Source organism: Pan paniscus, chromosome 13 (assembly GCF_029289425.2).
Source record: "Pan paniscus chromosome 13, NHGRI_mPanPan1-v2.0_pri, whole genome shotgun sequence".
Classification (NCBI taxonomy): domain Eukaryota; kingdom Metazoa; phylum Chordata; class Mammalia; order Primates; family Hominidae; genus Pan; species Pan paniscus.
The window spans coordinates 90,199,870-90,226,555 of NC_073262.2; the positions used below are offsets into that span (position 1 = coordinate 90,199,870).

The window sequence follows — 26,686 nt, forward strand, 5'->3', positions numbered from 1 at the left end:
TTTTCAAGCCAGAATTTCATATCAAGCAAAACTAAGCTTCATAAGTGAAGGATAAATAAAATATTTTACAGAGAAACAAATGCTGAGAGATTTTGTCACCACCAAGCTTGCCTTACAAGAGCTCCTGAAGGAGGCACTAAATATGGAAAGAAACAATCGGTACCAGCCACTGCAAAAACATAACAGATTGTAAAGACCATCAACACTATGAAGAAACTGCATCAACTAACAGGCAAAATAACCAGCTAGCATCATAATGACAGGATCAAATTCACACATAGCAATATTAACCTTAAATGTAAATGGGTTAAATGCCCCAGTTAAAAGACATAGACTGGCAAATTAGATAAAGAGTCAAAACCCATTGGTGTGCTGTATTCAGGAGTCCCATGTCACGTGCAAAAACACACATTGACTCAAAATAAAGGGATAGAGGAATATTGACCAAGCAAATGGAAAGCAAAAAATAAAAAATAAAAAAATAAAAAAAATCAGGGGTTGCAATGCTAGTCTCTGATAAAGCAGACTTTAAACCAACAAAGATTGAAAGAGCCAAAGATGGGCATTACATAATGGTAAAGGAATCAATGCAACAAGAAGAGCTAACAATCCTAAATACATATGCACCAAATACAGGAGCACCCAGATTCATAAAGCAAGTTATTAGAGACCTATGAAGAGATTTAGACTCCCACACAATAATAGTGGGAGACTTTAACACCCCACTGTCAATATTACACAGATCAACGAGACAGAAAGTTAAAAAGGATATCCAGGAGCTGAACTCAGCTCTGCAACAAGCAGACCTAATAGACATCTACAGAACTCTGAACCCCAAATCAACAGAATATATATTCTTCTCAGCACCACATCACACTTATTCTAAAATTGACCGCATAATTGGAAGCAAAACACTCCTCAGCAAATGCAAAAGAACGGAAATTATAACAGTCTCTCAGACCACAGTGCAATCAAATTAGAACTCAGGATTAAGAAACTCACTCAAAACCATACAAGTACATGGAAACTGATCAACCAGCTCCTGAAGGACTACTGGGTAAATAACAAAATTAAGGCAGAAATAAATAAGTTATTTGAAACCAATGAGAACAAAGACACAACATACCAAAATTTCTGGGACACAGCTAAAGCAGTGTTTAGAGGGAAATTTATAGCACTAAATGCTGACAGGAGAAAGTGGGAAAGATCTAAAGTTGACAACCAAACATTGCAATTAAAAGAACTAGAGAAGCCAGAGCAAACAAATTGAAAAGCTAACAGAAGACAGGAAATAACTAAGATCAGAGCAGAAATGAGGGAGATAAAGACAGGAAAAACTCTTCAAAAAATCACTGAATCCAGGAGCTGGTTTTTTAAAAAGATTAACAAAATAGACAGACCGTTAACCAGACTAATGAAGAAGAAAAGAGAGAAGAATCAAATAGACACAATACAAAATGATAAAGTGGATATCACAACTGATCCCACAGAAATACAAACTACCATCAGAGAATACTATAAAAACCTCTAAGCAAATAAACTAGAAAATCTAGAAGAAATGGATAAATTCCTGGACACATACAACCTCCCAAGACTAAACCAGGAAGAAGTCAAATGCCTGAATAGACCAATAACAAGTCCTGAAATTGAGGCAGTAATCAATAGAATACCAACCAAAAAAAGCCCAGGACCAAAGAAATTCACAGCCGAATTCTACCAGAAGTACAAAGAGTAGCTGGTACTATTCCTTCTGAAACTATTCCAAACAATAGAAAAAGAGGGACTCCTCCCTAACTCATTTTATGAGGCCAGCATCATCCTGATACCAAAACCTGGCAGAGACACATGCACAAAAAGAAAAATTCAGGCCAATATCCCTGATGAACATCGATGCAAAAATCCTCAATAAAATACTGGCAAACTGAATCCAGCAGCACATCAAAAAGCTTATCCCCCACCATTAAGTTGGCTTCATCCCTGGGATGGAAGGCTGGTTCAACATACGCAAATCAATAAACTTAATCCATCACATAAACAGAATCAATGACAAAAACCACATGATTATCTCAATACATGCAGAAAAGGCCTTTGATAAAATTCAGCATGGCTTTTTGCTAAAAACTCTCAATAAACTTGGTATTGATGGAATGCATCTCAAAATAATAAGAGCTATTTATGACAAACTCACTGCCAATATCATACTGAATGGGCAAAAGCTAGATACATTCCCTTTGAAAACTGACACAAGACAAGGATGCCCTCTCTCACCACTCCTATTCAACATAGTATTGGAAGTTCTGGCAAGGGCAATCAGGTAAGAGAAAGAAATAAAGGGTATCCAAATAGGAAAAGAGGAAGTCAAATTTTCTCTGTTTGCAGATGACATGATTGTATATTTAGAAAACACCATCATCTCAGTCCAAAATCTCCTTAAGCTGAAAAGCAACTTCAGCAAAGTCTCAGGATACAAAATCAATGTGAAAAAACCACAAGCATTCCTGTACACCAATAACAGACAAACAGACAGCCAAATCATGAGTGAACTCCCATTCACAGTTGCTACAAAGAGAATAAAAGACCTAGGAATACAACTCACAAGAGATGTGAAGGACCTCTTCAAGGAGATCTACAAACCACTGCTCAAGGAAATAAGAGAGGACACAAACAAATGGAAAAACAGTTCATGCTAATGGATAAGAAAAATCAATATCATGAAAATAGCCATACTGCCCTAAGTAATTTATAGATTCAATGCTATCCCCATCAAGCTACCATTTACTTTCTTCACATAATTAGAAAAAGCAAACTACTTTAAATTTCATATGGAACCAAAAAACAGTCTATATAGCCAAGACAATCCTAAGCAAAAAGAACAAAGCTGGAGGCATCACGCTACCTGACTTCAAACTATACTACAAGGCTACAGTAACCAAAACAGCACGGTACTGGTACCAAAGCAGATATAAAGACCAATGGAACAGAACAGAGGCCTCAGAGATAACGCCACACATCTACATCCATCTGATCTTTGACACACCTGACAAAAACCAGCAATGGGGAAAGGATTCCCTTTTTAATAAATCGTATTGGGAAAACTGGCTAGCCATATGCAGAAAACAGGAACTGGACCCCTTCCTTATACCTTACACAAAAATTAATTCAAGATGCATTAAATACTTAAATGTAAGTCCTAAAACCATAAAACCCTAGAATAAAACCTAGGCAATACCATTCAGGACATAGGCATGGCCGAAGACTTCATCACTAAAACACCAAAAGCAATGGCAACAAAAGCCAAAATTGACAAATGGGATCTAATTAAACTAAAGAGTTTCTGCACAGCAAAAGAAACTATCTTCAGAGTGAACAGGCAACCTACAGAATGGGAGAAAATTTTTGCAATCTATCCATTTGACAAAGGGCTAATATTCAGAATCTACAAAGAACTTAAACAAATTTACAAGAAAAAAACAACCCCATCAAAAAGTGGACAAAGGATATGAACAGACACTTCTCAAAAGAAGACATTTATGCAATCAACAAACATATGAATAAAAGCCCATTATCACTGGTCATTAGAGAAATGCAAATCAAATCCACAGTGAGATACCATCTCACACCCATTAGAATAGCAATCATTAAAAAGCCAAGAAACAACAGATGCTGGAGAAGATGTGGAGTAATAGGAATGCTTTTGCACTGTTGGTGGGAGTGTAAATTAATTCAACCACTGTGGAAGACAATGTGGCGATTCCTCAAGTATCTAGAACCAAAAATACCATTTGACTCAGCAATCCTATTACTGGGTATACACCCAAAGGATTATAAATCATTCTACTATAAAGACATATGCACAAGTATGTTTATTGCAGCACTATTCACAGTAGCAAAGACTTGGAACCAACCCAAATGCCTGACAATGATAGACTGGATAAAGAAAATGTGGCACATATACACCATGGAATACTATGCAGCCATAAAAAAGGATGTGTTCATGTCCTTTGCAGGGAAATAGATGAAGCTGGAAACCATCATTCTCAGCAAACTAACACAGGAACAGAAAACCAAACACTGCATGTTCTCTCTCATAAGTGGGAGTTGAACAATGAGAACACGTGGACACAAGGAGGGGAACATCACACACCCTGGCCTGTCATGGGTTCGTGGGACTAGTGGAGGGATAGCATTAGGAGAAATACCTAATGTAGATGATGGGTTGATGGGTGCAGCAAACCACCATGGCACTTGTATACCTATGTTACAAACCTGTATGTTCTGCACATGTACCCCAGAACTTAAAGTAAAATAAAAAAATTAATAACTTTCCAAACTGACTTGCATAACCTTATTTAATGGCTGCATAATATTTTTTGGATATTTAAAAATTTATGTTACCATTCTCATATTTTTGGGCAATATCTATTTTTGCAATTGTAAGTATTCATGCAAAAGTGTTTGTAGTCTAATATTTCAAAACTTTGAAAGTTACTTATTTATGGTAAATTCACAGGAGAAGAATTATTGGGTCTAATATTTAAACATTTGAATAATATTAATATATATTGAAAATTGTCATTCAGAGATATAATATCAACATACACTTTTCTTATGACCATATGAAAGTGTTTATTTGTACCTTTGCCTAAATAGAGTGTGTGTGTGTGTGTGTGTGTGTGTGTATGTGTATGTTCTTTCAAACTTTATCAATTGTTCATTTGGATTTCAATAAACATTAAGTGGCTGCTACTGTGGACAGTATAATGTCTGTGAGTACATTCGAGAAATATTTTACAGAGTGTGAGAATGCAAAGTAAGGACCAGTGATAATAAAGTTCTAGGTGTGCCCTTGTACTCTCTTTTTTTCTTTCAAAATAACTTAAGAATTAAAACAAAATGAGATGGAGCAAATAAATATGTTGATGTTATTTTATATGTAGGACAAGGTAGTGTGAAAAAATGAGATGGATAGAATGGACATAGGAAAGGCATAAAAAAAGATCGAAGTTTACCAACTTTTTAATGGAAAAACACACTAACCATCTATAAGATTCAGTTTTCCATTTGTTAAATGAGGCTATTAAGCCTATTTGTGTTTATGAGGAGTGAAGATAATGTGTAAATAACACAGCAGATAGTGTGTAACCTTAGTGCATTTTCCTCAGCAAAATTTAATCCACGATTGGAAACTCCAACATCTGTGATTTTTTTCCAGAAGTAGAAAATCCCTTCAGATAAAGTTTGATGAAAGTAGATAGAGAGCTAGAAAAAAAATTGGTCCATTTGTTTTCAAAAGGCTAGATGTGACTTCTTCCAAATCAGACAACAACAAAAAAGAAATGGTGGAGGAGAGGAGGGATTGTTAATGTGAAAGCAGTGCCTAGTTTATCCTCAAACTGAATAAACATGTTTTGTATTCAACATGCTTATTCAGAGAATTCCTGACATCTTTAACATCACAACCACCACCCATTACGTCATCTTCTTTTTTTTTTTTTTTTTTTTTTTTTTTGAGATGGAGCCTCGCTCTGTCACCAGGCTGGAGTGCAGTGGCTCGATCTCGGCTCACTGCAACTTCCGCCTCCCGGGTTCAAGCAGTTGTCCTGCCTCAAGCCTCAAGCTGGGACTACAGGCGCCCACCACCACGCCTGGCTAATTTTTTTTGTTGTCGTATTTTAGCATAGACGGGGTTTCACCATGTGGCCCAGGCTGGTCTGAAACTCCTGAGCTCAGGCAATCCGCCTGCCTTGGCCTCCCAAAGTGCTAGGATTACAGGCGTGAGTCACCGCGCCCCGGCCACGTCATCCTCATTTATAACCCTTAACTATTTGAGCTTGATCCTAAACAGAAAGAGTAAGATCCTTACCTCGCTGCAAAAAATTGCAAAATAAGATGGAAAAAACATAGTGTGTCAATAAATCATATCATACTATGATCAAAATCACAGAAGCCCCACTGCATATTCAGTATAGGGGGATTAATGCTGTTAATAATATGACAGCTGTGAACTGGAAGGAAATAGTATTTTGAAGATAGATCCTTGGTAAAGTGAAATATCAAAAACTTCTGAAAACTTGGAAAGAAAGCTCGATAAATTGGGACAAAGAATGAGCAAAATCTGTGAGAAATTTTATAGATGTAAGTCATATAAAGAGATGACTTCTTTTATGTAATACATTTTCTTAAAAGAAAATAATAAACCAGCCAGGAGGGGTGGCTCACGCTTGTAATCCCAACACTTTGGGAGGCCAAAGCGGGCAGATCACTTGAGGTTAGCAGTTCCAAGACCAGCTTGCCCAATGTTGTGAAACCCCATCTCTACTAAAAATACGAAAACTAGCCTGGTGTGGTGATGTGCACCTGTAGTCTCAGCTACTTGGGAGGCTGAGGCAGGAGAATAATTTGATCCCAGGAGGTGGAGGTTGTAGTGAGCTGAGATTGTGTCACTGCACTCCAGCCTGGGTGACAGAGTGAGACTCCATCTCAAAAAACAAAAAGAAAAAAGAAAAAAAAAGAGAAAATAATAAACCTTTAATTAAAGTGGCAACTTAAGAGATAGGATTAAATAATAACAGATCATTCAAGATGCTTCAGATTCTGAAGCACAAGTGACCACAAGCAATATATTATGTAAAAATATTCAGACACATTTTCATATATCTTCTCCATATTTCATAACATCACAAATACTTACCACACACACTCAAAAACTGTAAGACATAAAACTAAAAAGTTATCCTAACATGTATACTTGAAAGTTTTCACAGAGCAATTTGAAATATATTCTGGAATATCAGAAAGCCAGAAGTTTGGGGATAAGAATTATCTATGATTTGTAACACAATATTGGAAATAGTGGTCTAATTTTTGAGAAAATTCAAAAGTAAATTCCAGAGACTTTTATGATTAAAATGATAAGGCAAGTGAGGAAGAGAGAGGAATCAAGGCCACCTACAGTGAGCATCTGACTTTAGCAAAGGAGTCAATTGATGGTTCCTGGCACTGACTTGGGAGCCTAAAATAAAAAAGAACGTAGCCCTAGGAAGGTGATTAATTCGAGGTGAGGCAGTTTGAGTTTGAAGGATTTGTGAAACCTCCAGTGGAACTATGAAATAAAAAGCCCCATATGTAGCTATGGAGCTCAGACTAGAGGTCTCTGCTGGAGACAAAAACTTGAGAATCAGGAGACAAACGATCAGTTTCGTGGGGTGAATGAGATCTATTTATTTAACAAGTATATATAGTATTTGATGTGAAGCAAGCACTCTCCTGAACGCTTTTACAAATATTAACTCATGTAATCCTCATAGTGACTATGAGGTGACTGAAGATTGGGAAGGAATATCCTAGAAGTGAACTCTGAACAACCAGGAGAAAAACAAGTATGAGAAAACTGAGAGGAAATGGCCAGCAAAGCAGGAGAAAACTTGGGAAGCCGCAGTTACACAAAAAATAGGGGAAGTGACTATTGCCAGAAATTGTCATGAGTCAACAATGTCTAACGCACAGAGTGTTCCAGAGGGCAAGGGGTAAACACATGCATGGGATTTAATGACAATGGCATCACAAGTAACCTCCTAAAATATTTTAGCGTGAGGGGGCAGCAGCAAGTGAGATGGGGTAGGAACAGGAACAGAGGCTATGGAAACAGAAATTTAGGATGCTATTTTATAAATCTGTGCTGAAAAGTAACAGACAGAATTTGAAGAGAAAAATTTTATGAAGGTTATAGTTGTATATGGTTAAAAAGGGAGAGTCAAAGGCTGTAAGAAAAGTAAAATAAATAGCAGATGCGATCCCAGGCACAGGTGAAAAGAGTTTAACTGTGGGCTGAATAAAAGATGTATTTCCCATTAAAATGATAGGTTTTCTTGGTGGGGGATACAAATACATTTTCAAAGTGTGTGTAATGAATATGTGTGTGTGTGTGTGTGTGTGTGTGTTTTGCCAGGGGAAACAAAGAAACAGAAACAGAGAGATGAGAAAGTTGCTGAAGAGCAGATAGGAAGATGAAAAATTTCTTGCTGTGATTAAATTTTGTGTATGAGAAAGAGATTGAGATTGTCTTTCAGAATGACAGGAAGCAGTAGACTTTTAAAAATGTGAAGGTTTGATGTTTTCTCTAGGTAAAATAAAATGGAGCATTAATAATTTAGCATTAAAAGATTTCTGGGGCTGGACGCTGCAGCTCATGCCTGTAATCCCAGCACTTTGGGAGGCCAAAGCGGCTGGTCACGAAGTCAGGAGTTTGAGACAAGCCTGACCAACATGGTGAAACCCTCTCTCTACTAAAAATACAAGAATTAGCTGGGCGTGGTGGCGTGTGCCTGTAAACCCAGGTACTCAGGAGGCTGAGGCAGGAGAATCACTTGAACCCGGGAGATGGAGGCTGCAGTGAGCTGAGATTGCGCCACTGCACTCCAGCCTGGGTGACAGGGTGAGACTTAGTCTCAAAAAAAAAAAAAAAATCTGGGCTGCTGGAATCCCAACTATAAATTAATAGTAACTTCTGCTGCCTTAAAAATTCAGCATTTCTCCCCTCCAGATACAGGAATTTAATATTTGAATGATTATATTTGGATTTTATTAACTGGACAGAGATAAAGAACAAAAGAAGCAAGACTTTGAAAGGTGCTGGTAAGAGGAAATATATAAATGGTTTAAATGGTTTATTACTTAATCATCAACTAATCATTTTTTCTACATGTGTTCTTTCAATGTTTAGAAATGTAGATAATACTTCAAATTAGTAATATCACACTTGGGAATTAAAAATATTAAAATGGCTATGTGCACGTTCATATTTATTTTACTAGAGAAAATAAAATTACATTTTAAACAATGTAGATTTCCAACATAATTAAAGTTATTAGATATGGTGGCACATCCATCTACCGAATTTAATATACACTAAGTTAAACTGGCAGTGATAATGACTAGAAGATAATTTGGGAATAATCCACATGATACGAATTTGAAATGCTGTACACAAAAATAGATGCATAATTTAAGATCAACCAAGTAAAAAACTGGTGTTCATGGAGAAAAAGATGGTTTGGTAACAGAAAATACTTTAGGTCAATGAGATTATGAATTCAATTTCATAGTTTCTCTTCTACTTAAAAAAAGTTTAGTCATCTGGTTTGTTTGCTCATGAAACATTCTCTGCTACATTAGAGAGTGAGAAGACTCTTTAATATGTTCATAAATCCAGCTCTCAGAGAAGGTTAGCCTACACCCACCTAAAGAATAAATCACCATTAACCCACATTAATCATGGTGATTCCATTAACTTTATAGTGTTTGGTTTAGATATTTCTATATGAACTCTGGCTAACAAGTTGAGAGAGGATGTAGCTGCATGGTTGGGGATGGGGTGATTTTGAAAATTCTCCTTGCTGTGAATGCAGCTATATGGGAAGAACCACAAGGTATCTCCTCCTTCTATTTGTCCTGTCTGTAAGTGACACTTGTTACTGAAGCTGCAATCTTGTAACATTGAGGCAGACAAACTAAAAATAAAATTTATCTGCTGTGTATGATGGAAATAAAAATATAGGAAAAACCTGGTTCCTTGTTGAAGGAACCAGTCTTGAAGCAGCTTACCTCTGTATTTTGTACCTCTAATGCAGGCTAATAAATTTAAGCTAATTATTTATGCTACCTGTGCTGTGGTGGTTTCCTATCAGCAGCCAAATATAACCTCACAGTTGTTTTGCTGTTTTTGCTTTCACAAAAGAGCTATTAACCAACTTAAAAATGTTTTTTGATTGAAGGATGCTTAGGGGATGAGAGGATATCAACAATATAAGCCCATGCCAAATCCCCATTTCTTATCATTAAAACTGACCTGACATTAAAGCAATGCTTAATTTTTTACCGTAAGAGTGAAATTTTGAGATTATAATTTTAAAGTGTAAAATATTTACACTTAAATTACACTTATAATTTTAAAGTGTATAATATTTACACAGATTAAAATAAAATATGGGAAACAATGAAGCAAAACATTCTAAACTTGAAAAGTAAATTGATATTACAAACACAGAGTGACTTAAAAACAAACAAAAACAACAAAAATCAAACCTCCGTTATAATTGCAGATTTGTTGACTAAATGTTTACTAAAAGACTGGCTAACTTGAGCCCAGGGGGCGAAGGTTTCAGTGAGCTGAGATTGTGCCACTGCGCTCCAGCCTGGGCAACAGAGCAAGACTTCATCTGGGAAAAAAAAAAAAAAAAAAAAGACTCGCTAAAGGGAAATTTCTTTTTGGATTTGGCTCTTTTTACAGGAAGTCATACTTTTCTGGAGAACTACTTGATGAAAAATTTCTTAACCTTACTTCATGAATCAAATCACAACTCTTTCTACATTTTAGATTGTGAAAATCTCACTGATAAGAAAAAATAATTGTTTCTCTTGGCCAGGTGCAGTGACTCACATCTATAAAACCAGCACTTTGGGAGGCCAAGGCGGGCGGATCACCTCAGGTCAGGAGTTTAAGACCAGCCTGGCCAACATGGCGAAACCCTGACTCTTCTAAAAACACAAAAATAAGCCGGTTGTGGTGTGCGCCTGTAATCACAGCTCCTCGGAGGCTGAGGCAGGAGAATCGCTTGAACCCGGGAGGCGGAGGTTGCAGTGAGCTGTGATCGTGCCACTGCACTCCAGCCTGGGTGACAGAGGGAGACCCTGTTTCAAAAAAAAGAAAAAAGAAAAAGAAAAATAATTGTTTCACTCTTTTAAGTACAAAAGTAATTGTACCTAGTTTTTTAAAGGAGGGAAGTCTCTTCCAAGAATAAAACTGTTCACTGTATAGAATTAATATTTTTGTTATTCATAGTATTAAAAGAAAATCCCTTGGAGAGGAAATAGCAATACCAGGCAAAATGAGTATATATTTTTATGTTACAACACAATAGCATATAGCATATGCAAACTATTTATTTAAATAATTTTAAAGCTAAAATGGAGATGAGGTCACACATTTATACACTGCTAGAGCTAAAAACAATCATAGAAATAAGTATCTGAAATATCCAGATTTTTTAAATACAAAAACTGAAGCTCAGGAAATTGACGTTTTCACCCCAGAGTCTTACATTTACATATTGGCAATGTTTCAACTCAGACATAGGAATGTGACCATTCAAGGAAAGGGCAACTGCAAGCTTCAAAAGACACGCTATTCTCACAAATATTTTCCTTTTTATCGCCTAAAGTAAATTTCAGATTACTTACAATCTCTAGAAATTAACATTTCATTAAACCATAACTAGGAAATGTTTATTTAATATTTGAGCAAAAGTTAAGAAACATATTTAAACTTAATTAAAACAAAAATAAATTAAAGAAAATTAATTAAAACAAATTTTTATGTAATGTTTTGAGCCAAAGTTAAGAAATTTAATTAAAACAAAATCATTTTTGGTGTTTATGTTTTTGATAGGTAAAAATAATTTTCTCCTACCAAATAACAGGAAATATTAATATTTATTGCCAATTAAGAGAGGAGTGTGAGTCCTGGAAGTGGAGAAGTGAAACTGAGAGGCAATAAGGGGGAAGGGGGAGAAGAGATCATTAGAAAATTAAGAACAGGGCAAATGTAAACATGTAAACACATTTCTTAAAATTTGCAATTGAAATCTGAAGAGAATGTGATATACTATAGATCGCCACTACTAAGAATACAACGAACACATTGAAATAAAAAAGAAACACATAATAAAAGAAATAATGCCAATGTTTCTTTTTATAGTAATGAATAGTATTTTATTATGCCTGTTCTATGTATAGTTGTCCATAACTACTAAAACTCTCTAAAAATGAATGGAATTATTTTGTCTGGACTTTATAGTTAAATTTGTAAGTTTTTTTTTTTTTTCAGAAAAAGATTACATTGTTTTCTTTGAATGAATTCACCTTTCTTCATCAAAATTACTGATTTCTATACTAACTAAATTTGTTTAAAAGCAAAGTTCCTTATGGTTTGTTATCGTCATTTCCTTAAGAGGGGAAAAAAACAAATAAAAGTTAGCATTACATATCTGAACCAAATGGAGGTTTTCAAGAATAAAATTCTGCACAACTACAAAACTAGTAGCTCCAAATGAAAGGAAATGGAATAAAAAACGAATGCAAGATAATACAATGAATTTTTGGCATGAGAGAAAAAAAAAGAATAATATATTAAATGTGTATTTCTCTATTATAATTACCATACATATTAAAAATGAGAATGATATAGAGAGATTGAGAAACCTGTGGCTACTTTTGGCTATTTTACCTGCTTTTTATATTTGCTCTTCTAGGTACCTGTTATTGAGTGAGATAAGCAAATGGTATTTCAGGACCAAAACATCTATTTCCTGAAGAGTTGCTCCTTTAATTGTGTATCTACCTACCTGTCTATGTAACTCTTGGTAAATGAATTAATTTGTTAGTTAAAATCAATCTATTAATTCATAATGAATGGGATATCTTGTGGGAGGTACATGTACTTTGCAAATACATGGAAAGACAGTTGAGACTTTCCTAACAGGTTCTGGAATTCAGGTTGATATTACCTTTTAAAAAATTTTTAAGGATTAATAGCTAAAAAGATCAAGTCAGTTTCTTCATTTCTCCTGAAGGCCTGTTTCCATTGGATTTTATCTCTGCCTAGGCAAATATATTGAAGACTTCTCAACTTTCTGCTTCTGATGATCTCAACTTGTGGTATGGCAAAAGGAGAGCAAAATGTTCACCCAGGTATGGGAATTTCTCACAAAAATGTTACTTTATTATATTTAGGGGAAAAAGGGGACAAAATCTACACTCATAATACCTGAGACTGGATTTCTAGAACCTTTTGGTTTCAGATTTATGATGAATTAGAAAACTTTCTGATTAGAAAAATGTTATAGTTTCAAATATTAGCTAAAATTTTTATCTGTAAGTACAATAAACATGACAAATAATGATCAGTGTTTTCACTCCTATTAAGGAGAGTATTTTTAGTAATAAAAATAAGCCTTAATGTGAAAAAGCTAAGAATTCATGATTGCTTCTAATGACAAGTATCTGGGAGGGGTCTGAGTTTGGTTCAAGAGAGGAACTACAGCTGTTGGTGACTACAACCATCTGTCCAGATGACATCGTGATCAACTCCTCTGAATCACTCTAAAGGAACGAGAAGTCCTGGCAGCTGAGTCATGATCCCCCAGGAGCCATTAAGAAGTTCATCTTCAGTCACTTCCATCCAAACAGAAGAAAACCCATGAAGCATGAGAACTATGGGTCCTGAGAATGACAGGTAATTGGTGCCACTTTATTCACAGACTCCAATAAATAGTACCCTTTGATTCACATATTTAATGCTCATTATTGTACATTTTTATAAAGACAAGTTAGTCTAAATTGCCATTCATCTCTTTCTTATCAAAGTCCTACCCAACACATGATCATATCATCAGAAATCAGATATTTTCTTGTTGAATGCCCTACCTAACTCATTCAATTGTAATTTTCTGGGAATGGTGACCAGAGATTTGATATTTTTGGAAGTTACATCAAATCCTCATTACTTTATAAGTGATTTAAAATTTATTACATGGTACACTTTTCATATCTTTCAAAGGATTAATATATAAAAAATATATAGTTAATGCTCAGCTTTAAAGACATTAAAGGACAGAGTTATACAGAAAGAAAGATCCAGAGATCTTTCTTTAATAAAGATATTAAAATTGAATCTGCTTATTCAAGTATAATGATAGAACAGAAAGAGATCTTAAAATTGTTTAATCTCTTCCTTGGCTTTCAAAAATATAAAGTCTTCTTCTTTATTGGAGATTTCTTTATCCATAGAATATCTTAATTCCCCACTCCCCAACTTCCTCCCCATGTGAAGTTTTATCTGTCTTTAAAATATTTGTGTTGTCTTCTTCAGGATATATCATTGATTGGCACTTTTTGATTCTAGTTTTATATACTGTTATCCTTGTATATTAAAGTAGGTCTCAAATATATCTTTCATGGTGGTGTGTAAGGTTCTGAGAGAGCTGGAAAAAAGGTATAAGCTCCCTTCTAAAGTGCAAGTATATACTTGCAGAGATATTTTTTCACTTACATTCTTGGAGATCATCCAAGGTCTCCCCATGTCTTTTACAAAAGAGGTTTCCAGCACCTATTAGGGAAGCTAGATGGTCACTTGTATCTTCCTTATCTCTGTACTAGATGATAATATCGAATGCAGGTAAGTGGTGGTGGGGAGAGTAATATTGACAGAATAGTTATATGGCAAACATTGGCACCTCAGAAATTTTTTGCTTTTTTGAGGGCTCTTATTAATATTTGCAAACTTTAAAAAGCCTTGAAAAGAGTTTTATCCAGAGCTCACCACATATAGATAAACAGATCTCTCTTGTTATGGGAATTGAGGCTAGTCCAAATTCCCCCAGATTAAACATCTTTCCTCATTTGGCACATTCTTCAACTGTTCCTTAAGAAAAAATCATACTAAGGAAAGTTAATTCTGGGAAGTCTAGAATTAGAATAAAATTATTACACTAAAAGGAAAGCCCAGATATCTCTTAAAAAATGCTTAATTTTTTTGAAAACTCACATCAGCACCAGATCATTTCTTTAATGTGTACAGATTTCCTTTCTTCATTGACTAAATAGCTTTGCTAAACGAGATTAAAACCACATAACTCAAATGAGACATATAAGATCTTGAATAATGTTCACATAGCTATAACATCAAATTCCAGTGCTAATATAAATTATGTCTACTACGTTTTCATTTATTTGGGATTATCTGTTTGCCTCAAGTGGTGTAAAAAAATTGAGCAGGAACCACCTGAAACTTCCTTTCACAACAAGAGAAAGTTGTAATTTGTATTTACTTTACCTAGCTTTCTTTATATGAATGTAGCCAAGAAGCAGGGGAGGAAGGACAATTACAGGAAATTGTGATAGGAAACTATTAGGAAAAGCAATTTGTAATTTCTGATAAAACTCTAGGTAAATAACCCTGAGCACTCATAGTCTGGCAAGTGGGAAGTACCTGTTGAACAAGTGATCACTTGATTGATTTTAAGCATGTGGAGCTCATTTGTCATCTAAAATATAGAAGAGAGTGAGATATTAGCTTCCTGAATAGCTATTGTTATTTAGAAAAAATAATGAACCAATAAACTTCTTATATAATATGAAATAACTGTTTTCTAGAAACAGTGATCTTATGTTCTTCATTGTATAAACACTTATGTACTCATATCACATAGCTCCTGGGATACAATAAACAATAAATGTATGTTTATCTTATTTAGGCAAACTAAAAGTTACAGGCTCTGTGCCCTTAAATTTTTAAATTTATATTCATCTTTTGTTTTTTAAGGTGTTATGAAAATACAATTTTAAAAGCCCTTCTATTTCTAACCACCATGTATTAACAGGGATTGGATTTTTCCACCCACCTGAAATAAGTAAAAAAAAAAGACAAAATATAAGAAATTGTATTGGTCAGTGGAGAGCAGTGATTTCATAGAGATGAGAAACAAGTGTTTAGCCCCACATTTGTACATTTGTTCCACCAGACTGAGTGGAGACTCAGTTTAGTTTCTATATGAAAGCTCAGGGAGGAGGAACTCTACAAGAACCCAGTGGTCTCGCTGAGTTTGGGAGACAAAGCAGACAGTCTCAGGAGGTAGTTAGGGTATATAGTACCGAACGTCAGAGAGGACAGAGTTATACAGAAAGAAAGATCCAGAAATCTTCAGATGGACTTCTAGGCTTCAGCTCAATATTGATCTGTTGCATTCATAAGAGAAAAGTCTAAAGACTGGGTGAAGCACCACCTAAAAGGGTTAGAGGGGCCCACACATGTAAAGCAGGGAATATTTTTTGTTCCCAAGTTGCAAAACTCTCAGTTCATGGAGCATTAAGTATAGTACTCAGGTGTTTGCAACAGTAGTAGGAAAAAATTAACCATAGAATAAACAATTCTCTGGTCTTGCCTAACAAAGTTTAATAGCAAGACAACAAAATAGGAAACAGTTTCCAAGTACTTTAACTACATCCCAGAAGATAGCTCAAGGATATTTATAGAAATACAACATATACCAACACCCAATAAGGTAAAATTCATAATATTAGGCAACCACATCAAAATTACTAGGGATGCAAAGAACAGTAGAATATAACTCATAATGAGAAAAGTCTAAATGACAGAAATGACATCAAAAACAGAATTAGCAGACAAAAATATTAAAAATTTAAAATATTGTCCATATGTCCAAAAAACTAGAGAAAAGTTGTATTACATTTTAATATAGCCATTGTGATTCATTTTCTGAGATGAAAATTAATCTTTGAAGCTTCCTAAATGGACTTTAAAATATTACCAAAATATTCATAATAAACACCATTATTCTGGAGACTTACCCTGTTTCTGAGATTTACTCTGTTTTTAAGCCTTGGGAAATGAGGAATGAGGAATGAAGTGATGCTTACAGATGAATTATCATAGAATTCAAGGACTGGATAGAAATAGATAAGGGTCAAGAAGAGGAGGAGGGATAGACTAGGTTGGCAGCAGTGTGGTGGCAGCACTTGAGGGTGTGGTATATTTCGATGGTGTCAAAGGCACATTGTGCTTGGTAATAAAAACTGTTTACATTTTATCAGTGTCCTACTGATGAATACTTTCACATTTCTGATGTTGAAATAGCTTTCTTATGCCCTAATAAGCAATATATAATATTTTTTACTCACATATTGACTGGGTAATTCCTTGCAGTAATTCCAGGTCTACACAGAGACCTGTGGTCCATCACATGGAACAATTGGGATAGTTGTACTGCAGCATTGGAACTTCTATTATGGGCCATGATGTCCTTATATTCTTTTGTTTTTGAAGTAATTTTAACACCTGGTTGTTCCAACTAAGAGAGGACATAGCATCCCAAATAGAGGCTTAAAGAGAAAACAGTGGATTTGACATGGGCCCATACTTTCTGTTATTGTCGGTTTGAGGAAGAAGAAAAGTAGAGGTGAAGAAGTTGCCTTCAGTAACTGGTAGCTACTGGTAGTTGAATCTCAGGCTGTGGTTCTACTTGGCACCTGACACTTGGAGAAGTGAAGACAGAGAGAGAAAGGTAATGGGAAGACTGGGCCCCCAGAATTGATACATAACACCAAGAAAGCAGTCAGTGAGGATTTCAGAAAGCCAGGAAAGATGGCCTATTATGAAGAGAACTTGCTGGAAACACTTGAACACTTCCCTGTTTCTGGTGAGATTTGATATCCAGAAACACATGTCTATTGAATTCAAGTTTCTCCTAATGCACATTGTAGCAATCAGAAAGAATTATAGTGCTGCTATATTTCTATAAAAGATAGCAGAATCTACCTTTGACACTAATGCATGAAAATATATTTGTGTTTTAAAAAGGCAGCCTGCCAAATTTAATTCCTAAAATGAGTTAATTGCTATAGATGGTAAACAAAAAAAGGATGGCTGGTTGTAGAAGGCCTTTATTGAGAATAGATGAGTTGTATTGTAGTACAATTCTTAGATCATGTCCACATAGAAAAAATAAATTGATGATATAATTAACCCATTTTAACCTATATTATAATTCAATTTAATTAATTTATGCTGATAAGATTTTTTTGAAAATCCTAGTCTAAGTAATTTTCTTCACTTTTCATATTGTCTGTTCCTTTTTATTTTTTGTAAGGATGTTTACTTTGCATTTTTTTCTTGTATTAGGTAGAGATATCAGTTGAAAGATACCTTAAAATTTTGTGACACTGAATTTAATCAGCCAACCATTCCTAAGGAATTGATAGCATATTTACTATTTGGTTAGATGGATAGGCACTCTGGCATTAAATTAAGTCTCTAAAGTTGGCATTTTTTCTCCATTAGTTTGCCATCCTGCCCACTTACCTCTTGAATTTGAAAGATGTAAATAAAAGATTTCTAAAGATTAGAAAATTAATTTTTAAGATAATTAAGCTGTTTTGAAAATTAGAGTTTATTACAAAATATGTTATCATTTTATGTATTATTAATTTAACAATAAGTTTTATGACAGAAGATTTAAGTCAAAATAGTTGTACAATCAACAAGCAAATGATAATCATTTCCTTAAATGATTATCTGACTGATAAATGGACAGTCAGTCAGACCATCAAACACCAGTTGATAACATAATCCATTTGGACAGGAACCACATTTCCAAAGGAGTTTTGATTTAGTCACTGGTGGTAAAACAAAAGATATCAGACTGTACCTTAAAAACAAACAAACAAAACAAAACAAAAACTTGTCCAATTCAGTATACCTAATAGAGATAGGAATCAAATAGTAGTATATGTCATTAAACTTTTCCAACAAGATTCTGTGGTCACTTGAAGTAGAAAAACTTGGTTTTCCAATATAACTACTCAAATCAGTAAAAATAAATATTTTAAAGTTTTACTCTTATTTTAAAATTACTTGGTTAGTTATCTGTATTTACATTAATATTTTTCAATCTTTGTTGATCCCTAATTATATTTCATATAATTTTATTAAGCTGTAGGCCACGAATTAACATTTCAAACTCAGCCAAATTTCAGGGACTATCCCTCTTTAGTTTAAGGATTAGATGAGATATGGACACTGTATATTGAAATAATCATGCACTAGAATGATAGATTTAAAATAATCTTTAAAATGTGTCAGGGAGATTTTGCCTCCCTAACACATTTTATTCAAAAGTTTTGCAGTATCTCTCAAAATTGTCACAACTTTCCCCCTTTCATGTAAATATTATGCTTTTACACATGAAATATGACTCTCTGGGCAGTATGTTTCCTGCTTGAGTTTTGCCCTTTGTGTTTATATTATCTCATGTTATACAAAGTCATTTTGTGACTAATTTCCAGAGCACTGAGTCACAGTGTGGCTGTTGCTTATCTTTTCTTTTTTCCTACATGGTAGTACTCTTGGCCCTTATTTTTGGTAATTATTTTATACTAATGAGTGCTTTTTCATAATTAAATAATTGTTTCTCTCATTATATTTCTGTGGTTGTTTACTGCTGTATTATATGCTTTCATTTTTCACTAGAAGCAAACATTTTATAACAGGAACATAACAGTACATCATGTAGGCACGTTATCTATTGTTTTAATTTACAAAATTGCACAACATAGACTTGATCGTAAGTATTCTCGTTTAAGTATCTCAGAATATGACCTTTGGTCTTTGGAGAATTGTAAAATATTTCCTTAGAGGGATTAGTTAATGCTGGCATAAAATATTCCATTTAGATTACAATTATTTTAATGTTTATACCTCATTTTAAATATCATCAACTAATAGTATTGAAAGATTATTTGAATAGAATAACAGTCTCTATTTTATATGTTATGAAATAAAATGGAAAGGTAAACCGAACTTTCAAGAACTTCCAATTAACCAAGCACAATTAGTAAAGAATTCTACTACAATCTTCAAATTATAAAAAAGCTACATACACCAATTAGTTACAAAAATGTTTATGGTTTAAAATCATAAAAATTGCACATAAATTTGCTTAAGAACTAAATGCAAAATGCTGAGAACTCAAGTTTGGATTGCAGTTTGAGTTTACTCTGTTTACAGGGAAGGGCTGATTTTCATTTTAGGCAAATAAACAGTGATCCTCCCCTATCAGTTCTTTGCCTCTCAGCACCCTGCTTTTCCCCCGAGAAAAAGAAATTAAAGTTATTTCTTATGGGCTAGACAGTATATTGCCAGGTACTCACAAGTAAAATCTCTGATGAAAGTTCTTGGAATGTTTTTTTCAAAACGGAGTTGAGGTTATTTTGTTTTTCCTTCCAGGTATTGAAGACAGGATTTATCTTCTCTACTTTTTCTTTTAGAAGCAGATCAAGAAACTGGTGATTGAAGAGTAACTGAAAGAAACGCAATCTGATCTTACTAGCAGTGAAAGAGCGAGGTACGAATTTGACTAGTATCCAGCCTAAAGTCGCTGCTGTCTGTTAGAGCAAAGAGGGAGCCCCAGAGTCGGCTTCAGAGATCACTGGCAGTTGGGAATAGCCCAACTTCCTGTTTAGGTCACTGCAACTCTGACTCTATTTAGTCTAAACCTCTTTTTTCTTTCTTTCTTTATTTTTTTTAGTGGAGGAAACAGATGAAGGAAACAGCTTACACCAAGATTTCAGATACGATCATTTTGAATAGCTATTTCCTTTACTTTCCAGGATTGTTTTTGTAATCAGTTGAAAAAGAATCCTTTTTTTTCCCCCTAGAGTTAGGGTTTAAAAAATTACATATTTATTATTACACTGTTAATAAACTTTTTTGCAGTTTGTTTCTTCTTCAAGATATTTCATTTGTTTCACCCACTGTCAATATATTTATTTTTTAAAAAAGTCTGAGGGCTACCGTTGGAGGTCTCTCTTAGTGAGACAATGTAATGCATTATCTATTGCAGGTGTCAGGCTTTGAGCCCTACCTTAGCTACTTGCTAACTCGGCTACTCAGCCCAGTTATTTGAATTCACTATGCCTCAGTTCCTTTGTTCCTAAAATGTCAATAATAAAAGTTTCTGGGCTTGATGTACGTACTAAATGGCTTAATACATAAAAAGTACTTAAGGCAGGACCCAGCATGTAGCAAACCTCCAATAATTGTTGGCTATCATTATCGCTGTTTTCTGTATTTCTATTATTATTATTCTACAAAATATGTAAATATTTACAGATGTCAACCAGAGTCTCTGCTGTATGTCCCTATCATTGAGGTTCATCCGTACTGTCTCTGTATTGGAATTATGGTCATATCAGACTAAGATCACTAGAGATCTAATAAATGGGCAGAATCTACTTTGCCAGTAAGGCTGAAGACATTTGGTCAGAAAATGTAGGAGTTTCTTGCTTCTGCATCTCAGATTCTTTGTGCCTTCAATTTTTCTTGCTTTCCTTAGACCTCTCTGTAAAAGGTAACCTTTCATCTTGAGTGTTTTTAATACGTATTGAATAATTATTTGGTGACTGGAACATAAATTATCTGATTTAATTCTCACAACTAGCTTATAAAGAAGGTCCTCTTTGTATGCCCATTTCACATGTCTAGGAAGATCGAGTTCAGTATGTGGAGCTGTGATTCTAATGTCATGCAGTCTGCCTTTAGAGCAAAAATGCATAAATCCTCCTCCATGCTGCCTTCTCACTCATGTTCTGGATTTCATATCATGTTAATAACTTATCTCCTATTACCTCATGCCCTGCCCCTCAACCACAATCAAAGCTATCATCTCACTCAGATTGTAGAGGAAAGTCCTTTTTTCTTGGTACCACCATGGACCTTGATTAAACTTTTGACGAATCTGTAGCTCAGGTAGAGGCAAGCTCAGCCAATCAGATTTTCTTTCTTGAAAGTTTCATGCACATCCGTGTGAAGAGACCACCAAACAGGCTTTGTGTGAGCAACATGGCTGTTTATTTCACCTGGGTGCAGGCGGGCTGAGTCCGAAAAGAGAGTCAGCCAAGGGAGATAAGGGTGGGGCTGTTTTATAGGATTTGGGTAGGTAAAGGAAAATTACAGTCAAAGGGGGTTTGTTCTCTGGCTGGCAGGAGTGGGGGTCGCAAGGTGCTCAGTGGGGGTGCTTTTTGAGCCAGGATGAGCCAGGAAAAGGACTTTCACAAGGTAATGTCATCAGTTAAGGCAAGGACCAGCCATTTACACTTCTTTTGTGGTGGAATGTCATCATTAAGGTGGTGCAGGGCATATTCACTTCTTTTGTGATTCTTCAGTTACTTCAGGCCATCTGGGCATATACGTGCAGGTCACAGGGGATGCATGGCTTGGCTTGGGCTCAGAGGCCTGACACTCCTGCCTTCTTATATTAATAAGAAAAATAAAATAAAATAGTGTTGAAGTGTTGGGGCAGTGAAAATTTTTGGGGGGTGGTATGGAGAGAGAATGGGCGATGTTTCTCAGGGCTGCTTCAAGTGGGATTAGGGGCGGCGTGGGAACCTAGAGTGGGAGAGATTAAGCTGAAGGGAGGTCTTGTGGTAAGGGGTGATATTGTGGGGATGTTAGAAGAAACATTTGTCGTATAGAATGATTGGTGATGGCCTGGATACGGTTTTGGATGAATTGAGAAACTAAATGGAAGATACAAGGTCTGAATAAAAGAAGGAGAAAAATGGGTATTAAAGGACTAAGAATTGGGAGGACCCAGGACATCCAATTAGAGAGTGCCCAAGGGGGTTCAGCGTAATTACTTGCTTGGTTGGCAAGTTTTGGGGCTCTATCCTTGAGTTTTTTTATGTTGTCATACACCAGGCCAGATTGATTTAGGTAAAAACAACACTCCTCATTTATAAATATGCAGAGTCCTCCTTTTTCAGCAGTGAGTAAGTCAAGGCCTTGGCGGTTCTGGAGGACAACTGCAGCTAAAGAGTCAACTTGGGCCTGGAGGACTGATAAAGTTTGTGATATGTGTGTGATGCTAGCAGAGAAGTCATGAGACAGGCTACGGAAGGTTGTGACAGAGGTTGAAATGCCTGCTATTCCAGTACCGAGAGCAATAGTGGAGGCGGAAAGTCCTAAACCGACCATCAAGGGAATTAGTGGAATAACTCTTTTTTGTCGTGTTGGTGTCATGAGGGGAACAGGGAGCTCTTCGGTCCCATTTGCAAATTGAATTTTGGGGGTAAGGAAGACTAGTGTACATGTGCCTGTCCAATTAGCAGGTAGACACATGTAGGTAGAGGATCCACAGAGGAAGAAGAGACCTTGTGTGAGGCAAAACTGGAGATGTAAAGTAAAAAGATGAGAAGGAGTGCTGAAAGGGGTGTCTTGTACCCAGGCTCCTAGGGATCCAGCTAGGGCGGCAGCTGTCAGAGGTTGTAATGGGGACTGATGGGGTAACTGCATAGAGGGGGAGGTTCGATTTTCATGGTGTATGAGAAAACGTTGAGTATCTATGAGCAACCTTTCACTGTTATTTTCGGGGCTGGGTATAAGTAAACAAGAAGAGGGCCTGGGAGAAGAGTCTGATGAGCAAGGGGAAGGTAGCCAAGGATGGAGTGAAATACAGGGCAAGTGTCTTCCTAAGCAATAATTACTGCTAATGTTTTTAAGTTTGTCAGTATTGATAGAGGGCTTCTCTGTAATATGGAGCTGGAAGGCTCCAATTGTTTCAGTGATGTGTGTAGTTGGACTTCGGAGATGAAGAGTAAAGGAACATCGAGAAGGTGAAAGATTACCTAGGGGAATTCCAATGGGTCTTTGCCGAGAGATACATAAAGGAGCGGCCACTGGAATAGTAGTTTGTGTAGTGAGAGGTCCAAATATGGGGGGAGTAGAGTTAATATAAGGAGAAAGGTTTTTTAAATAAGTGCGAAGGAGGGCGGCAGCTTGCTGATGTGAAATGTCTGGGGAAGTCTTGCTGGACCTGTCTAGAAAGTAAATGAATTCTTCAGGAGGGTAAAGGTGAGGGCTGTTAAAGGAAGTTCGGAGGTGTAGGGAGACGGGAGATATTGCCCAGTCTGTCTGTAAGGCGGGGACAGCTGTGTAGGCACTGGAAGAAAGGGAAATGCAAAGCCAGCAGTTGTTCGCTAAGGAGGGATTAGAAGCAGCTAGGAGAGGATGGGTAAGGTTGACAGTGTGGTGGAGATAGCTGGGGAGAGGTAGAGGGTGACATAAGAATGGGAATGAGAATAAGAGTGAGTATAAAAGTAAAGAATAGAGCTTCATCAGGGTGGAAGTATTGGAGGGTGCCTTGCCAGCAAAGATCATCTACCCACTCTAAGAGGGAGTTAAGAGTGGCAGTTTGGGGATAGCACCAAGAGATATCAGCTGTGATGGCTTGAAGAAACAGTGTAAACCGGCGGTGTAAACAAGAGTAAGGCATTTATAAGTAGTTGAGAATGGAGAATAGGAGTATGATCTGACAGAGGATAGTAGGGATGACTAGTTTTTTGGGGCTCGGCCTAAGTGGTGGGGGTGACTTCGTAAAGCCCTGTTGCAAAAAGTAGGGTAAGGACGAACAGATCAAATAGAATGAAAGGATATATTAGGCTCATAAGGGTTATTACTGTTCTTCAGAAATACGAGTGAGTTTAAGGGAAGTGGGGGAGAGTACTTGCAACTTCCAGGAGGAAGAGGAGGGATTAGGCTGGCTGTCTGATGGACACAGCTTTATTCTGGAACAGTGAACCCAGTGGGGAGGATCCTGCAGGCGGACGGCAGTCGGGGTACTATAGATGACTAAGTAGGGTCTGGTCCATCGAGGTTGTAGAGTTTGAGGGGTCAGATTCTTAACAAGAACTGATCGTCCAGCTAGGTTGTCTTCATATGGCTGGGGATCTGGAGTAGGCAAGAGAAGATTAGCAGTCTGGCAAATTTCCTGTCTAGCCTGCTGGAGGACTGGAAGATAGTCGCCTAGAGGGCTGGTGTCTGTGATGGGGTTGGGGCCAAGCAAGAAAGTGCATCCATACAAAAGTTCAAATGGACTATACCCTGTAGCATCTCGAGGACAGGCTCTGATTCTGAGAAGAGCAAGAGGTAAAAGTACTGTCCAATCCTTTTTAAGTTGGAGGCTGAGCTTGGTGAGGTGTGCCTTTAAAAGACCATTAGTCCGTTCTACCTTTCCTGAAGATTGAGGATGGTAAGGGATATGAAGGTTCCGCTGAATACCAAGAGCCTGAGAAACTGCTTGGGTGATTTGGCTAGTAAAGGCTGGTCCGTTATCAGACTGTATAGAGGTGGGAAAGCCAAACCGAGGAATTATGTCTGACAGAAGGGAAGAAATGACCGCAGTGGCCTTCTCAGACCCTGTGGGGAAGGCCTCTACCCATCCAGTGAAAGTGTCTACCCAGACTAAGAGTTATTTTAGTTTTCTAACTCGGGGCATGTGAGTAAAGTCAATTTGCCAATCCTCGGCAGGGGCAAATCCCCGAGCTTGATGTGTAGGAAAGGGAGGAGGCCCGAACAATCCCTGAGGGGTAGTAGAATAGCAGATGGAACACTGAGAAGTGATCTCCTTGAGGATAGATTTCCATGATGGAAAGGAAATGAGAGGTTCTAACAGACGGGCTAGCGGCTTGTAACCTACATGGAAGAGGTTATGAAATGACGACAGAATAGAATGGGCCTGTGAGGCTGGAAGAACGTATTTTCCTTGGTCTAAGAACCATTTGCCTTGTGTGGGAAGAGATTGATGGGTGCAAGTTTCAGTGGGGGAATAGGTGGGAGTGACTGAAGTGAAGGAGAAAAACTGGCCATGAGGGACAGAAGTTGGAGAGCTAGCTGCTTGTCTAGCCACCTTGTCAGCATAAGCATTGGCTAGAGCAATGGAATCTGATGCCTTTTGATGCCCCTTGCAGTGAATGACCCCAGCTTCTTTTGGAAGTAAAGCAGCCTTGAGCAGAGTTTTTATTAAAGAGGCATTAATGATGGAGGACCCTTGTGTAGTGAGGAAACCTCTTTCAGCCCATATGACTGCATGGTGGTGCAGAATATGAAAGGCATATTTAGAATCAGTATAGATATTGATGTGTAGTCCTTTTGCAAGAGTGAAGGCTTGAGTTAAGACAACTAGTTCGGCTTGCTGAGAGGTAGTGGAGGGAGGCAGAGCGGTAGCCTCAATGATAGATGTGGAAGATACTATAGCATAGCCTGCCTTTGCTGGTGAGTGGCGATTAGGCCTGGTGGAACTGCCATCAATAAACCAAGTGTGATCAGTGTGAGAAACAGGGAACAAGGAAATGTAGGAAAATGGGGTGAACATCAGGTGGATCAGAGAGATGCACTCATGAGGGTCAGGTGTGGTACCCAGAATAATGTGGGAGGCCGGATTGAAGTCCGGGCCAGGAACAATGGTAATTGTGGGAGACTCAACAAAGAGTGAGTACAGCTGAAGGAGCCGGGGAGCAGAAAGTATATGTGTCAGGTGTGAGGAAGAAAATAGATTTTGGAAATTATGAGAGCTATAGAGATTGAGATGAGCATAGTTTGTGATTTTGAGGGCCTCTAAAAGTATTAAAGCAGCGGCAGCCACCGCACGGAGACATGAGGGCTAGGCTAAAACAGTAAGGTCAAGTTGTTTGGACAGAAAGGCTACAGGGTGCGGTCCTGGCTCTTGTGTAAGAATTCTGACAGCACTAACCATGCCTAGGAAGGAAAGGAGTTGTTGCTTTGTAAGGGATTGAGGTTTGGGAGATTAATTGGACACGATCAGCAGGGAGAGCACGTGTGTTTTTATGAGAATTATGCCGAGATAGGTAACAGATGAGGATGAAATTTGGGCTTGACTGAAGTAATGGGGGCTGTCTGTGAAGCCTTGAGGCAGTACAGCCCAGGTAATTTGCTGAGCCTAATGGGTGTCAGGGTCAGTCCAAGTGAAAGCGAAGAGAGGCTGGGATGACGGGTGCAAATGAATAGTAAAGAAAGCACGTTTGAGATCCAGAACAGAATAATGGATTGTGGAGGGAGGTATTGAGGATAGGAGAGTATATGGGTTTGGCACCACGGGGTGGATAGGCAAAACAATTTGGTTGATAAGGCGCAGATCCTGAACTAACTTGTAAGGCTTGTCTGGTTTTAGGACAGGTAAAATGGGGGAATTGTAAGGAGAGTTTATAGGCTTTAAAAGGCCATGCTGTAGCAGACGAGTGATAACAGGCTTTAATCTTT

The 26,686-nt window shown here is 37.0% G+C and overlaps 2 protein-coding genes across 3 annotated transcripts in view; both read right to left on the reverse strand.

Moving 5' to 3' along the window:
- TFPI (tissue factor pathway inhibitor) overlaps positions 1–20,112 on the reverse strand; it is a 90,304-nt gene extending 70,192 nt beyond the window's left edge. The window contains exon 1 of one of the 2 annotated variants that reach the window (XM_003823514.5): positions 19,783–20,112. The gene's annotated coding sequence lies outside the window, so the exon portion shown is untranslated. The remainder of the gene's footprint in view (positions 1–19,782) is intronic. The other variant, XM_024927920.4, reaches the window with a different exon arrangement.
- Positions 20,113–24,070: 3,958 nt separating this feature from the next.
- Positions 24,071–24,875, reverse strand: LOC129397291 (uncharacterized; the record flags this gene model as incomplete). Its single annotated transcript, XM_055108841.1, has 1 exon — positions 24,071–24,875. A coding segment is annotated over one exon (792 nt), but the record flags the coding sequence as incomplete, so codon positions are not given.
- Positions 24,876–26,686: the final 1,811 nt, after the last annotated feature.